This window comes from Rhinoderma darwinii, chromosome 8, assembly GCF_050947455.1.
Source record: "Rhinoderma darwinii isolate aRhiDar2 chromosome 8, aRhiDar2.hap1, whole genome shotgun sequence".
Taxonomy (NCBI): domain Eukaryota; kingdom Metazoa; phylum Chordata; class Amphibia; order Anura; family Rhinodermatidae; genus Rhinoderma; species Rhinoderma darwinii.
Window position 1 is genome coordinate 52688549 of NC_134694.1, and position 13128 is coordinate 52701676.

The 13128-nt window shown below is 41.3% G+C and overlaps 1 protein-coding gene across 6 annotated transcripts in view; it reads right to left on the minus strand.

The window, feature by feature from the left end:
• Positions 1–13128, minus strand: part of OPHN1 (oligophrenin 1) — a 268324-nt gene that overhangs the window by 63650 nt on the left and 191546 nt on the right. For all 6 annotated transcript variants that reach the window (XM_075835642.1, XM_075835641.1, XM_075835640.1 and 3 more), the window contains 5 exons: positions 11689–11722; positions 9741–9803; positions 8499–8573; positions 6849–6933; positions 4599–4657 (listed from right to left, as the gene is read on the minus strand). In XM_075835642.1, coding sequence (XP_075691757.1) covers positions 4599–4657; positions 6849–6933; positions 8499–8573; positions 9741–9803; positions 11689–11722 — 316 coding nt within the window. The remainder of the gene's footprint in view (positions 1–4598; positions 4658–6848; positions 6934–8498; positions 8574–9740; positions 9804–11688; positions 11723–13128) is intronic.

Below are 13128 nucleotides of genomic sequence, written 5' to 3' on the forward strand. Positions count from 1 at the left end.
ACACATACACACATATATATATATACACACACACACACACACACCCTTCTCAATGGATGAGTCTAGCAAAGTTTATTTATTTCAGTAATTCAATTCAAAAAGTGAAACTCATTATATAGAATCATTACACACAAAGTGATCCATTTCCAGCGTTTTTTCTTTTAATGTTGAGGAGTATACCTAACTGTTAAAATTAGATTATGTAAGCCCAATTTTAAAAATTATTTTTAATACCGAAATATTGGCCTACTGAAAAGTATGTCCAGTATATGCCCTCAGTACTTGGTCGGGGCTCCTTTTGCATGAATTACGGCATCAATGCAGCGTGGCGATCAGCCTGTGGCACTGCTGAGGTGTTATGGAAGCCCAGGTTGCTTTGATAGGGGCCTTCAGCTCGTCTGCATTGTTGGGTCTGGTGTCTCTCATTTTCCTCTTGACAATACCCCATAGATTCTCTATGGGGTTTAGGTCAGGTGAGTTTGCTGGCCAATCAAGCACAGTGATACTGTAATGACGGGGTAGGGAGACAGACAGGTGAGCCCTAATCTACCCACCACTCAGTCCCTGCCTACTTGCAACGGCCCGTCCTAGGCGACGGCGTACAACTGGGTGACGGTCCCTACGCTCAATAAGTGCACGACAGACAAACAGACAAGGGTACACAGAAGTTAGGGAAATGGGGCAGTTGCCCACGGCAGCACTGTGAGCAACGAGAGCAGTGAACGAGCCGAGTCAAACCAGGAGTGTACGAGGTACCAAACGCAGAGAAGGAGAGTAGTGAACGAGCCGAGTCAAACCAAGAGTGTACGAGGTACCAAACGCAGAGCAGGAGAATTGTCAGTAAAGCCAGGGTCAAAAAGAACAAAATGTTCAAGCAGCAGCAGCAGCAGAGCCATGACACAGACAGAATCACAGGCAGAGGAGGAGCAGGAAATGCAGGTATAAATAGACAGAGGGCGGGAGCTAGCTCCATCTGGCCAGGCTGTGATAGGCTCTCCCACTCCTAAGCCTCCCAGCCTGACTGGTAGAAGATCGTGTCACTCTCTCAGACTTAGGAGCAGGTGCAGACTGATGACCCACGGGCGTCGACACAGAAGCGGTGTCTGGCAGATCCTTTACAGATACTGTGGTTATTAAACCAGGTATTTAGTATTTTTGGCCGTGTGGGCAGGTGCCAAGTCCTGCTGAAAAATGAAATCAGCATCTCCATAAAGCTTGTCAGCAGAGGGAAGTATCAAGTGCTCTAAAGGTCCAGGTAGACGGCTGCATGGATTCTGTACTTGATATAACACAGTGGACCAACACTGTTGCTCAGTGGTCCAAAGTCCTGTTTTCATGATGAAAGTAAATTTTGCATTTCATTTGGAAATCAAGGTCCCAGAGTCTGGAGGAAGGTTGCAGAGGCAGTCTGCCTTTACAAACATTTGTAAAAGAATGGGTCGTTCTAAAGATCTTACTGAATTCCAGCGTGGTACTGTAATAGGATGACACCGTTGCATCAAGTCAGTTCATGAATCATTAGATATTCCACGATCAACTCTGGTATTATTGTAAAGTATAATTGTTAAGGACCACAGCAACTTAGCCCTAAAGTGGCAGACCACGTAGAGTTACAGAGCGGGGTCGCTGAGTGTTGAGCTGTATAGTGCTTAAAAAAATCACCAATGTTCTGCTGACTCCTCTGGCATTAACATCCGCACAAAAAGGCTTCATGGCCTGGGTTTCCATGGCCGAGCAGCTGCTTGCAAACCTTACATTTTCAAGCACAATGCCTAGCATCAGATGGAGTGGTGTAAAGCATGCCACCACTGGAATCTGGAGCAGTGGAATTGTGGTCTGTGGAGTTACAAATCACACTTCTCCATCTGACAGTCTGATAGACGAATCTGTATTTTGTGAATGCCAGGAGAACGTTACCTGCCTGACTGCATTGGGCCAGCTGTAAAGTTTGGTAGTGGAGGGATAATGCTATGGGTTGTTTTTCAGGGGTTGGTCCAGGCTCCTTGGTTCCAATGAAGGGAAATCCTAATGCTTCAGCAAACCAAGACATTTTTTGACAATTGTATGCTTCTAAATTTGTGGGAAAATGTTGGAGTTCGGCCCCTTTCTGTTCCAGCATGACTGTGCCCCAGTGCACATAGGAAGGTCCATAAAGTCATGGTAGGGGGAGTTTGGTGTGAAAGTTCTTACCCCGGAAGAAGCGGACACGGATCTTGCGAAACGTACGTCGGGACAATACCGATTAGACAATAAGGAAAGGAATATAGAGGGAGAGATTAGCACACTACTACACTAACTAATCCTACTATACCCAATGAAAAGCTCCTAATCGTAGCTAGAACAAGTGAGCATAGTGGTCACACCACTCGCTCACGCTGTTCAGCCGTCGAGTGCTGATGACGTCACAGCGCTCACGGGAAATACCTCAGTCACCGCAAGCATAACATAAGCTGCGGTCTCTATCTCGCTGCTCAGCAGCAATTCTTGGAGCGGTGACGGTTGTGACAGCTAACAGCGGTAGTTCTGGCATACATAACTACGGACTGGGAGACTTACCTTCTCCTGGTGTAGTATATCACAGCTGCCTGTTCAATATAAGCTGTAGCTCTAATCTCGCTGCTCAATAGACAATCTTGGAAGAGCGATGTTGTGACCGTTGATAGTGATACATTTGGTGCCTCCGGTCACGGACTGGGAGAGTGTGTCCTCTCCTGTTTTAGTGTACTACAGTTGCCTGCCACCACCACCAAAGTATGTCTATATAATTTCATGGACTAAGGTTTAATCAGAATCTTAAGCTATGCAAAATAACTTCTTGGAGCGCTCCCTCCTTTTTCCCATTGATACAGATTAGCCATTTAAATATGATGGTCCTTTTAGTCAATGGGATTTGAAATAAAATATTATTAAATATAAAAAATAATAATAAAAATATTTACAATATTATAAGCAATATTTAAGTAAAAATAAAATAAACACAACAATACGGATTGTGCAATATAAGGGGACATTGCACGATATATTCCCTTTCCTATAATTGTCGGTATCAATATATAAAAAAATAATCGAAGGCGACATTACATTGAGTACTCTTTGAGTGCTCTATTTTCCTGCTTTTCCCACACCCACAATTTTTATGACTTATAATGATGGTGCACACTATGGCAAGAATTGTAATTTTTAAAAATGTAGAAGAAATAAAAAAATAGGAGGTTCTCCTTTTTCAATTTCGTGTGAAAGTACTTGACTGGCCCGCCCAGAACTCAGACCTCAACCCCATTGAACACCTTTGGGATGAACTAGAACGGAGATTGCGAGCCAGGTCCTCTCATCCAACATCAGTGTCTGACCTCGCAAACTTTCTTCTGGATGAATGTGCAAAAATTCCCACAGACACTCCAAAATCTCGTAGAAAGCCTTCCTAGAAGAGCGGAAGCTGTTTTAGCTGCAAAGGGGGGACCAACTCCATATTAATGGCAACATATTTAGAATGGGATGTAATAAAAGCTCTTTTAGGTGTAATGTGTAGGTGTCCCAATACTTTTGTCTATATAGTGTATATCACACTTATAGATCAATAAAACTGGTAGAACGCTCGATAAAGAAAGTCCCCATCTGTGACATACGCCTTCACACATTTATACCACCTGCTTCATAAACATAGTCCCTAGAATGTGTGGCCCACCTATATACAAATAGGAAATAACTTTCTGTATGCATCACATACTTCACACACTTTCCTCAGACTTAACGCCCTAGCAATCTCCTTCATTATTCTGGCTAAAGAACATTCTGTTTCAATACGCTTTCCTCCTGTGGTCAGAGCATATATTCCCTCTTCACTTCTCTCCTAGTGGCAGTGCATTCTTGATCGTCTCACCTTCTCAATAACTGTACCCCTCTCCAAGCCATCCCACTTTCTTGATAATGGTGCCCCCTTCTGGCTACAACACATTAATAATATTAATTCTCAGCACGTTCCAGCTCAGCAGACTGGTGGAGAAAGTGTCTGAATTTACCCATTTACTATTTGGTAGAGGCATGCTCCCAACCATTGTGTTTTGAATGCACAGGTAAGAAGACACAATGAGGCCCAGAAAAAAACCCCAGTATTTTTTATATATTTCCAGACAGAATGATTTTCTGTCTATTAGAAATTGTCAGCTCATATCCAACCAAACCTAAAGGGGTTGTGTCATGACAGACATTTATGGATTTACAGGATATGCCCACCTCTGGGACACACATCTCTCTTCGAAATGGGGATCCCTTGACCCTATCCTGCATGCCGAGGTGGCCGCTGGCTTCCGCATCCAGGTGAATCAACACCGCATAGCAGGGCAAATTTTTCGGAAACAGCCAAGCAAGGCTATTTCCGTAACTCCCATAGAAGTGATTGGGAGTTATGGAAACAGCAGAGCTCAGCGAGCTATGCCGTTTCTGAAACACCTGTCCTGCTGTAAACTGGTGTTTTGTCTGGATGGTAACCTACATCTATCCTGTAGGTATACCATAAATGTCTGACGACGCAACCCTTTTAATAATGAGTTACTCTGTTTTGTGATTGATCAATAAAACCCCTTAAAACAAGCTCTTACTTGCAGCAGATACAAGGTCCCGGTGCAGCTTGTATGTCATAACTGGCTCAGCGAGATTCCTGCAAAAGAAAAAAAAAGTCAGTACAAAAATAATAACCCATGAAAGCTACAACTAGCCCTAAAGTTACAGCTACTTTAATACTATACAACCTTTGGGAAGAATTTAAAAAAAGATTAATGCCACTTTAGCGCATGCCATATTTGTGCAATTATTTGTGACTTTTTCCACCGCTCTTGCCACTTCAAAGAAGTGGGCATGCCTTAACAGCAGGGGGCAGAGCCACTCGCGACCCGACACATTTACTATAATTTACAAACCTCCTAAAGAGATGCTTGACAAGTTTGGTTTCAGGGAAATTGAGTGGCCTGCACAGAGCCCAAACCTCAACCCCATAAAACACTTCTGGAATGCAATGGATCATCAATTGTAATCCAGACCTTCTCATTCAACATCAGTGCCTAACCTCACAAATACTTTTTTGGCTGAAAAATCCAAAGTCTTGTGGAAAAACTTTCTAGAAGAGTGGAAGCTGCTTGAACTGCAAAGGCGAGAACCACCTCCATATTAACTCCCATGGCTTTGAAATGCGATATCCAAGAAGCTCATATAGGTGTCATGGTTCGTTATGCATATACTTTTGGCCATAATGTGTTTTAAAAGGTGGAACTTCCAGCAAAGGCTCAACTTTAGACAAGTTGGATCTAATAGGAATTAAATATAAAAATATACCACTGTGTAATATATTTCAATCACCTATTTTTCCTCTTTAGCAAATATACCTAGGAATGAAACCGTACTAAAGGTCTACAGAATTCTGTGGCTAACTGGTGGGTCCTGACTACAGTCCATTCTGAAGTCAGGTTCTATCAGTAGAAGCTCCCGCCAGGCTCCACAGTACACAGACTGTCCTCGCTTGTGATTGATCCTAAAGCTGCATACTCTGCATTACACAGCAGCTACACAGTGACTGAAGAGAACCATCTCAGCGGCAGGAGGGAGAAAGGGTGGACAGAGGAGATATTAAGGCCTAGAGTGGTGAGAAGAGACAGTAACAATTATCTGCCAAAGTGTAGGAGAAAATCTCACAGGACAGGGGGTGTTATATGTGTCTAAATGTAGCTTGCGGTGATGACAGTGATCACACTGCAGGTGGAAGGGAATTGTTTGTGGCATGTATCAATGAAAGAGAATGCACATTGGGCTTTAATTTCGAATTTTTCCAAGGAGCCATCTAGAAAAGGTAGAAGTCAGAGCAACATGGAAAAAGAATCAAGATTGCAAAAAAATGTAATAAATGTATGCATGTTTTAAAGGTCCGGGTGTTCTTTAAAGAGGCTCTGTCACCAGATTTTGCAACCCCTATCTCGTATTGCAGCAGATCGGCGCTGCAATGTAGATAAGAGTAACGTTTTTTGTTTTTTTTAAACGAGCATTTTTGGCCACGTTATGACCATTTTTATATTTATGCAAATGAGGCTTTCTAAAGTACAACTGGGCGTGTTTAAAGTTAAAGTACAACTGGGCGTGTATTATGTGTATGTACATCTGGGCATTTTAACTTATTTTACTAGCTGGGCGTTGTGAATAGAAGTATCACCCACTTCTCTTCAGAACGCCCAGCTTCTGGCAGTGCACGGACACAGCGTGTTCTCGAGAGATCACGCTGTGACGTCACTCACTTCCTGCCCCAGGTCCTGCATCGTGTCGGACGAGCGAGGACACATCGGCACCAGAGGCTACAGTTGAGTCCTCAGCAGCATCAGCGTTTGCAGTTAAGTAGCTACATCGACTTACCTGCAAACGCCGATGCTGCTGCAGAATCAAATGTAGCCTCTGGTGCCGATGTGTCCTCGCTGGTCCGACACGATGCAGGACCTGGGGCAGGAAGTGAGTGTGTCTGCACTGCCAGAAGCTGGGCGTTGTGAAGAGAAGTGGATGATACTTCTATTCACAACGCCCAGCTAGTAAAAGAAGTAAAAATGCCCAGATGTACATACACATAATACACGCCCAGTTGGACTTTAGAAAGCCTAATTTGCATAAATATAAAAATGGTCATAACTTGGCCAAAAATGCTCGTTTAAAAAAAAACAAAAAACGTTACTCTTATCTACATTGCAGCGCCGATCTGCTGCAATAGCAGATAGGGGTTGCAAAATCTGGTGACAGAGCCTCTTTAACCTGTCCAAAAATAAAACTTTTGAGTTTAATACTAAACCTTCACTTTTACTAGTTTTACTTCTAGATACCTGAGGTAGAACTTTAAAGCACTGGTAATTGTTTTAATGTCCCAATCGCTAGTCTGTAAGTCCACATTTCCAGGACATTTGGGATCTGCAAAAGATAAAGTCAAACATATAAACTTCCTTCCTGAAAATGGTATTCTCCATTTATGTAGTATGGTGTGTACGGGACTATTCATACCAACACAAATGGATATTCACAATTCATTGTCCATTAAACGCAGGAATTCAAAATTAGAGGAAAGCAAAACAAACAAAACAGTAATTTATATCCCACTGCAAGTCATCGAAAACAACAAACACACGCAAAGAAAGTGAAACACATCATAGGGTAGCACAGTGGGCACAATTAAAGTGGGCACTTTTAAAAAACAAACACATTTGAGATGCTTAATGGGATCATTTGCAAGACAAAAAAGTAACCCGTTGCCATTTCTTGATCACAATCTTTGTAAGCCTTACAGAGGTGCTGTACACCATCCTTCAAATGAGTTAGAAGAATGCTATAAGGCCCCATGCACACGACCGTATATTTAATCCGTAATTATGGACCCATTCATTTCCATTTGCCACGGACACCTTTCAGTATTTTTACTGATGGGTGTCCGTGCTGAAAAAAATATGCATGTGCATCCGTAAATTGTCAGTATTTACGGAAACGTTGCTATGCAACATGTTGTTGACATCATTTGCAGCCTTTTTTTTTTTTTTTTTTTACGGATACGTATATACAGATCAAATACGGATTTAATAAGGACTGTATTTACAGATAAATGAAAATACGGTCATGTACATGGGGCCTAAGTATGCTAGTATGATGTTGTAAACATGTGCTTGTTACATTTGTCAGAGTTTCACGAGAAACTAGCAATAAATTACAAAGTAAGATAAATTCTTAGCTGTATCTGACGATTTTACCTTGGAAATATTTTAAGCTCTCTTTTGAGTGGTAATGGGGAAAATACATTTGTAATTTCTTATCCTGGATGTTTATCATTTAGATATTTGAAAAGCATTTGGCCATTTAAAATTTGGAGAATAAAATGCTGAATTGGCCTTGGTAATCTGTTTCTACTAACTATAAAGTTGGGTATGACATGACTAGAACTAGTGGCTAATGTTAACTTAAATAACAGGAGTACCCACCGATGAAAATATTACAGCTCTCTATTAGAGCGCGGAAATTTTTTTAAAAACATTTTTCAATTGGAATAATTTAAAAAAATTATTCTGTGTCTAGATATTGGTGTTACATACTTGTTATGGCGCCCCCTGGTGTTCTCTTGATCCTCTCTTAGAATTTCCATGTAATGTGTCCAGTGCTGGTTAAAAGCCGCTTAAAGTGCGCCAAATCTTATTATCTGGCCTGCAAAATAGCAGGAATCACTCCGCCACCTGTTGGGGATCTGGCGGTGGGACGAAGTTACTGGGCACGTGTGTCCACCGGCTCTCGACACTTTAAGTGGATATTCTGAGAGGGAATCAAAGTAACACTAGGGAGCACCATAACAAGTACAGTGTGTAACAGAAATCTTTAGACACAGGAGCATTTTTTCCAAATGGATTTAAAAATTGTTCTGTCTCGCGTGGCCTAAAATATAGAATCGTGGCACAACCTGTTTAAATGTAGGTAGCTGGTTGTGAAGGCATTCTTACCAAAAAAGGCATTGAGAAGTTTCTGCACCTGGATGTTACTTCCCACTGTTCTATATACTCCTTCTGAAAAGATCCCTACAAAAGTAGAGTAACACAAAGACCAATGCTATTGCAAGATTGACATTATGTAGGAACACAACTTTGAATAATAAATGAGATTGTATTACATTATTGCAAACATTGAAGAGCAAGAGGTTATTATTGCAGGAGTGGAGCACAAAGCTTTCCATACAACCAGTTACTTCTCTGCAGAGAACCACATCTTCAGACCTTTTCCTACCACTTATGTATGCAGCACAAAATACTATTGTACCACACTAGCCAGTAAAATCTATTTCAAGAAATACAAAAGTAACATAGAAACAGAAGATTATTGGACTAAGGTAACACAGTAACAATCCCTTTAATTGATTTTGGTTTGATTTTTAAAGAACTTTTGTCTTTTTTACATCAAAGTATGACATAGCAGAGACATTTGACTGCATTTTTTAATCTAACCCAGAGTGAGAATGGCAAGTCATAAAATGATGTTGGCTTAAGGAATCTTGTGCTAAATTCATATTATAATATCAAGACTAAATAGGAAAAACAACTAATGTGAATAAGGCCTGATTCACATCGCGTTTCAACCCTTCAGTCGGAGGCATACTTCGGGAGGAGTCCCAACGTATACTTCCGATGGAAGATAGCAACATAATCCACTGTATAGACATACATTGGGATACGTCACTCGAACTCCTCGGCCACAGCTCTTTGGGAACAGCTGTGCCCGGGGAAGCCTCGGACATCAGTGATGTCGGGCTTTTAACTACAGGTTCCTGGCAGGAGCATCGCAAGCGCGCTTACTGGGGACTCCTGTCTTGAGAAAGCCCTTGATTTAACTGTACATATTTGGACAGTAACGTAAGACGCTTTGATATGGCGTATCCCTTGCCATAGTACGACAGCTGAAGAAAGGCGATATCAAAGATGCAATTCCCAACCTCAATGACTAGGAAGTGTCATCTGACAACTAGAAATTTTATCAAGATTACAGACAACCCATAAATGACACATCAACTAAAACAGGTATGCACAAGGCAGACACAAGAGCCTATACATTATTCTTTAATAATAATCTATGCAGCACTATATAGGCAAAAGAAAATAAATCACTGTAGTGCTTCTTAATAGCAGGAAGTGAGGGTATACATAGAAAATACTAAACATAGTAAGGGACGTGCAGCGCCTTGTTCTTCATACCTGTAGCCTCCACAGCATTAATACATTTCCGTACAAACCGGAATCCAATTTCATTCAGTTCCACTGAAAAGAAAGAAGGCGTCTGACAGTCAACAAAATGCTGGTCACATTAGACGTGTAACTTTTGTGGCAAATATGCAGTGTGACAAAACTACACCGATAACAGAGTTTCATAGTAAATACATCTTGGTGGTTTGATATATTGGGCAGTCAATAGTTTCATTCTGAGGCTCAATCATTTTACAGCACCTGGGAGTAGCGTTTGCCCAAATAACAGAGTACCTGCAGGTACTGTAAGAAGCCTGACAGTAAATGATCGCCCCCTACATAGAATTTAACAACTGTGGCTTTGTAACAGGTAAAGTTTCTCTTGTAACGGGTAATTCCATGAAATCTCCATATATAGAGAAAAGCTAGGTTGTAAAAAGCAAAATATACACAGAAGTACACCCATCCTTCGCCTCTACTCTGGCCATAAGAGGTATACACTATACTAAAATTAAAACCCAAAAGATCTAAAAGATAAACAATTAATAAATGAAATAACTAAGATTTAAAGAAAAAAAATAAACATCTGCAAAATTTTATTTGTAACGCTTGCACTTCCAGCAAATAAACCAGTAGTATATATAGACCTTATTCAGACGATCGTTGTATACGTCAGTGTGCTGTCCGTTAAAAAACCGTACAGCACACAGACCTATGCAATTCAATGGGGCTATTCGGAAGGCTGATTTTTCACAAAGTATGTTTCTGTTGCATTAAACTTACTGCATGTCCTATTCTGGTCCGTTTTGCAGACCAAGTCGCCCATTGAAGTCTATGTGTGCGTTAAAATCATGGACAGCACACGGACGTCATCCGTGTGCTGTCCGTGTTTCACGTAACAGTTGCTAAATAATTGTTGAGGAAAAAAAACATTTGCCCAAACACGGACTTTAAAAACCGATGCCACACGGGACAAAACACTTATGGCACACGTAACTGAAATGCATTAAATACGGTCCGTTTTTTGAGAACGCAAAACAGACATGCCCGTCTGAAGAAGGCCTTACCATTTCTTTCATATGTAAGGGCCTGTTCACATCAGCGTTCAGTTTCCGTCGATAGATTCTGTCCTTTCCGTTGGAGGAACCCATCAACAGAATTGGAAACGGAAACTAACTTCCGTTCCTAATGGTTTCCATCGAAAAACGGAGACCTTACAGAACTGAAACAAGAACCATTTGCAACGGAAACATTACAATTGATTACCAGCATACAATAATGCAAACAGAAGTTATGGTTTCCGTTTGCCTTTTCGCTGATGGGTTTCTCAGATGGAAAGGTCTGACTGAACCCATCAATGGAAACTGAACGCTGATGTGAACACACCCAAAAGTTGCTAAACTCTAATACGGTGTTAAAGTGGCTGTCTCACACAAACAACCCTTTTTTAAGTGGAAACTAGCCATCAGTTAATAGCTGTGGGTACGCTTTATCCTATTCCAGCTTTCCATACATTTCCCCTTTATAGCCTGCTGTAGGAGAAAAGCAGCACTACATGCAGGCGTGCCAAATCAATAGATGCCCATGTTATACATGCATGGACTGGGTCCACAAGAGCAACTCTCTATTATGGTTCATCGAGAGCGGTCCCAAGCGGGGAAGGATTGCTTTCTATGAAGTCCATATGGACATGGGTTGTCATCAGAGTTTTTCCGGACCTGTACTGGTCATGTCATCACCCAGGTAAATGGCTTGTTTTCCTTATACAATAAATAAGCTTTATGTCCTAAAACCTGAATATTCCTTTAGGCTGAATTAACGGACATAATTTACATGAAATACCCTAATAGCCGTACTTGTGTGTTTATCCTCCTCATACACCATGATCACCATCAATAGATGTAGTAACACAATAAGCTATAACATAGCTTAACCAGTAGTGGATACACCGTGTACTCACTTTCATCGCGCTTTGTTATTGGACTGTGATAAATCTACAGCAAGAGAGAAAAAGACAGAATCATTTAGAATTATTGAGAAAACCCATCAGACTGCTAAGAGAAATGATCCATAAAGATTGCATTTATAATGGAGGTAATGGTGGAAATTTAATAAGCAAAACGCAACAGAATAATTTCACAAATTGTGCCAAAACGCAAAACAGCAGCCAAGAGGTGGAGTAAAAAAAAAAAAAAAAAAAAAAAGGTGTAACTAAGGCTTCGTTCACATCTGCGCTTTGAGGCACCGTTAGGGGCCTCCGTTGCAGATCTGGCTGGGATTACAAGAGATAATAGCGCAGCATGCTGTGTTATTGTGTCCGGTAAAATCATGGACACCCCGACCGAACCCATTGAAGTCAATGGCTTCTGTCAGCCGCTGGCGGTATCCATTATGCAACAGAACCGCTGCTTCTATTATTCCCTTGTTCTGCTCCTCTAACGGAGCAGAAAAACGGAATGTCAAAACAAAGGTGTGAACATAGCCTAATATGTCATCAATTTGACACAGTTTCTGCCTGTCTGGTCTAGTTTTATTCTGTCTACCTTTAAGACAGAGTTAATAAATCTTCCCCAATGTGTGTTGTAGCCATCACATATCATATAATGTGTGTTGTAGCCATCACATATCATATAATGTGTGTTGTAGCCATCACATATCATATGTGTGGGAGATGTTATCTTTTACTATGGTTTCATAGAGAGACTTGTGTAAACTCCATTTCTGTACAGAGAATGAATGTTGCAATCTGCTCACTGCACATTTCATCATGTCCAAAGTCTGGCCTTGGAACTGTCAGCAGAGTCAATTGGCCATTTGTATATGCGTGTATAGTATGCAACCTTGTGGGGTTGGCAGCTGAAAGGAGAGAAGGGACGGATTGTGCAAATATTTGTTTTTCCTGATTTAGATTTACAGAACACAATGAAAAAAATAGTTGAGAGAAACATTAAAGAGACTGTCACCAGATTTTGCAACCCCTATCTGCTATTGCAGCAGATAGGCGCTGCAATGTAGATTACAGTAACGTTTTTATTTTTAAAAAACGAGCATTTTTTGGCAAGTTATGACCAGTTTTGTATTTATGCAAATGAGGCTTGCAAAAGTACAACTGGGCGTGTTGAAAAGTAAAAGTACAACTGGGCGTGTACTATGTGCGTAGATCGGGGCGTGTTTACTACTTTTACTAGCTGGGCGTTCTGACGAGAAGTATCATCCACTTCTCTTCACAACGCCCAGCTTCTGGCAGATCACGCTGTGACGTCACTTCCCCAGGTCCTGCATCGTGTCAGACGAGCGAGGACACATCGGCACCAGAGGCTACAGATGATTCTGCAGCAGCATCAGAGTTTGCAGGTAAGTAGCTACATCGACTTACCTGAAAACGCCGATGCTGCTGCAG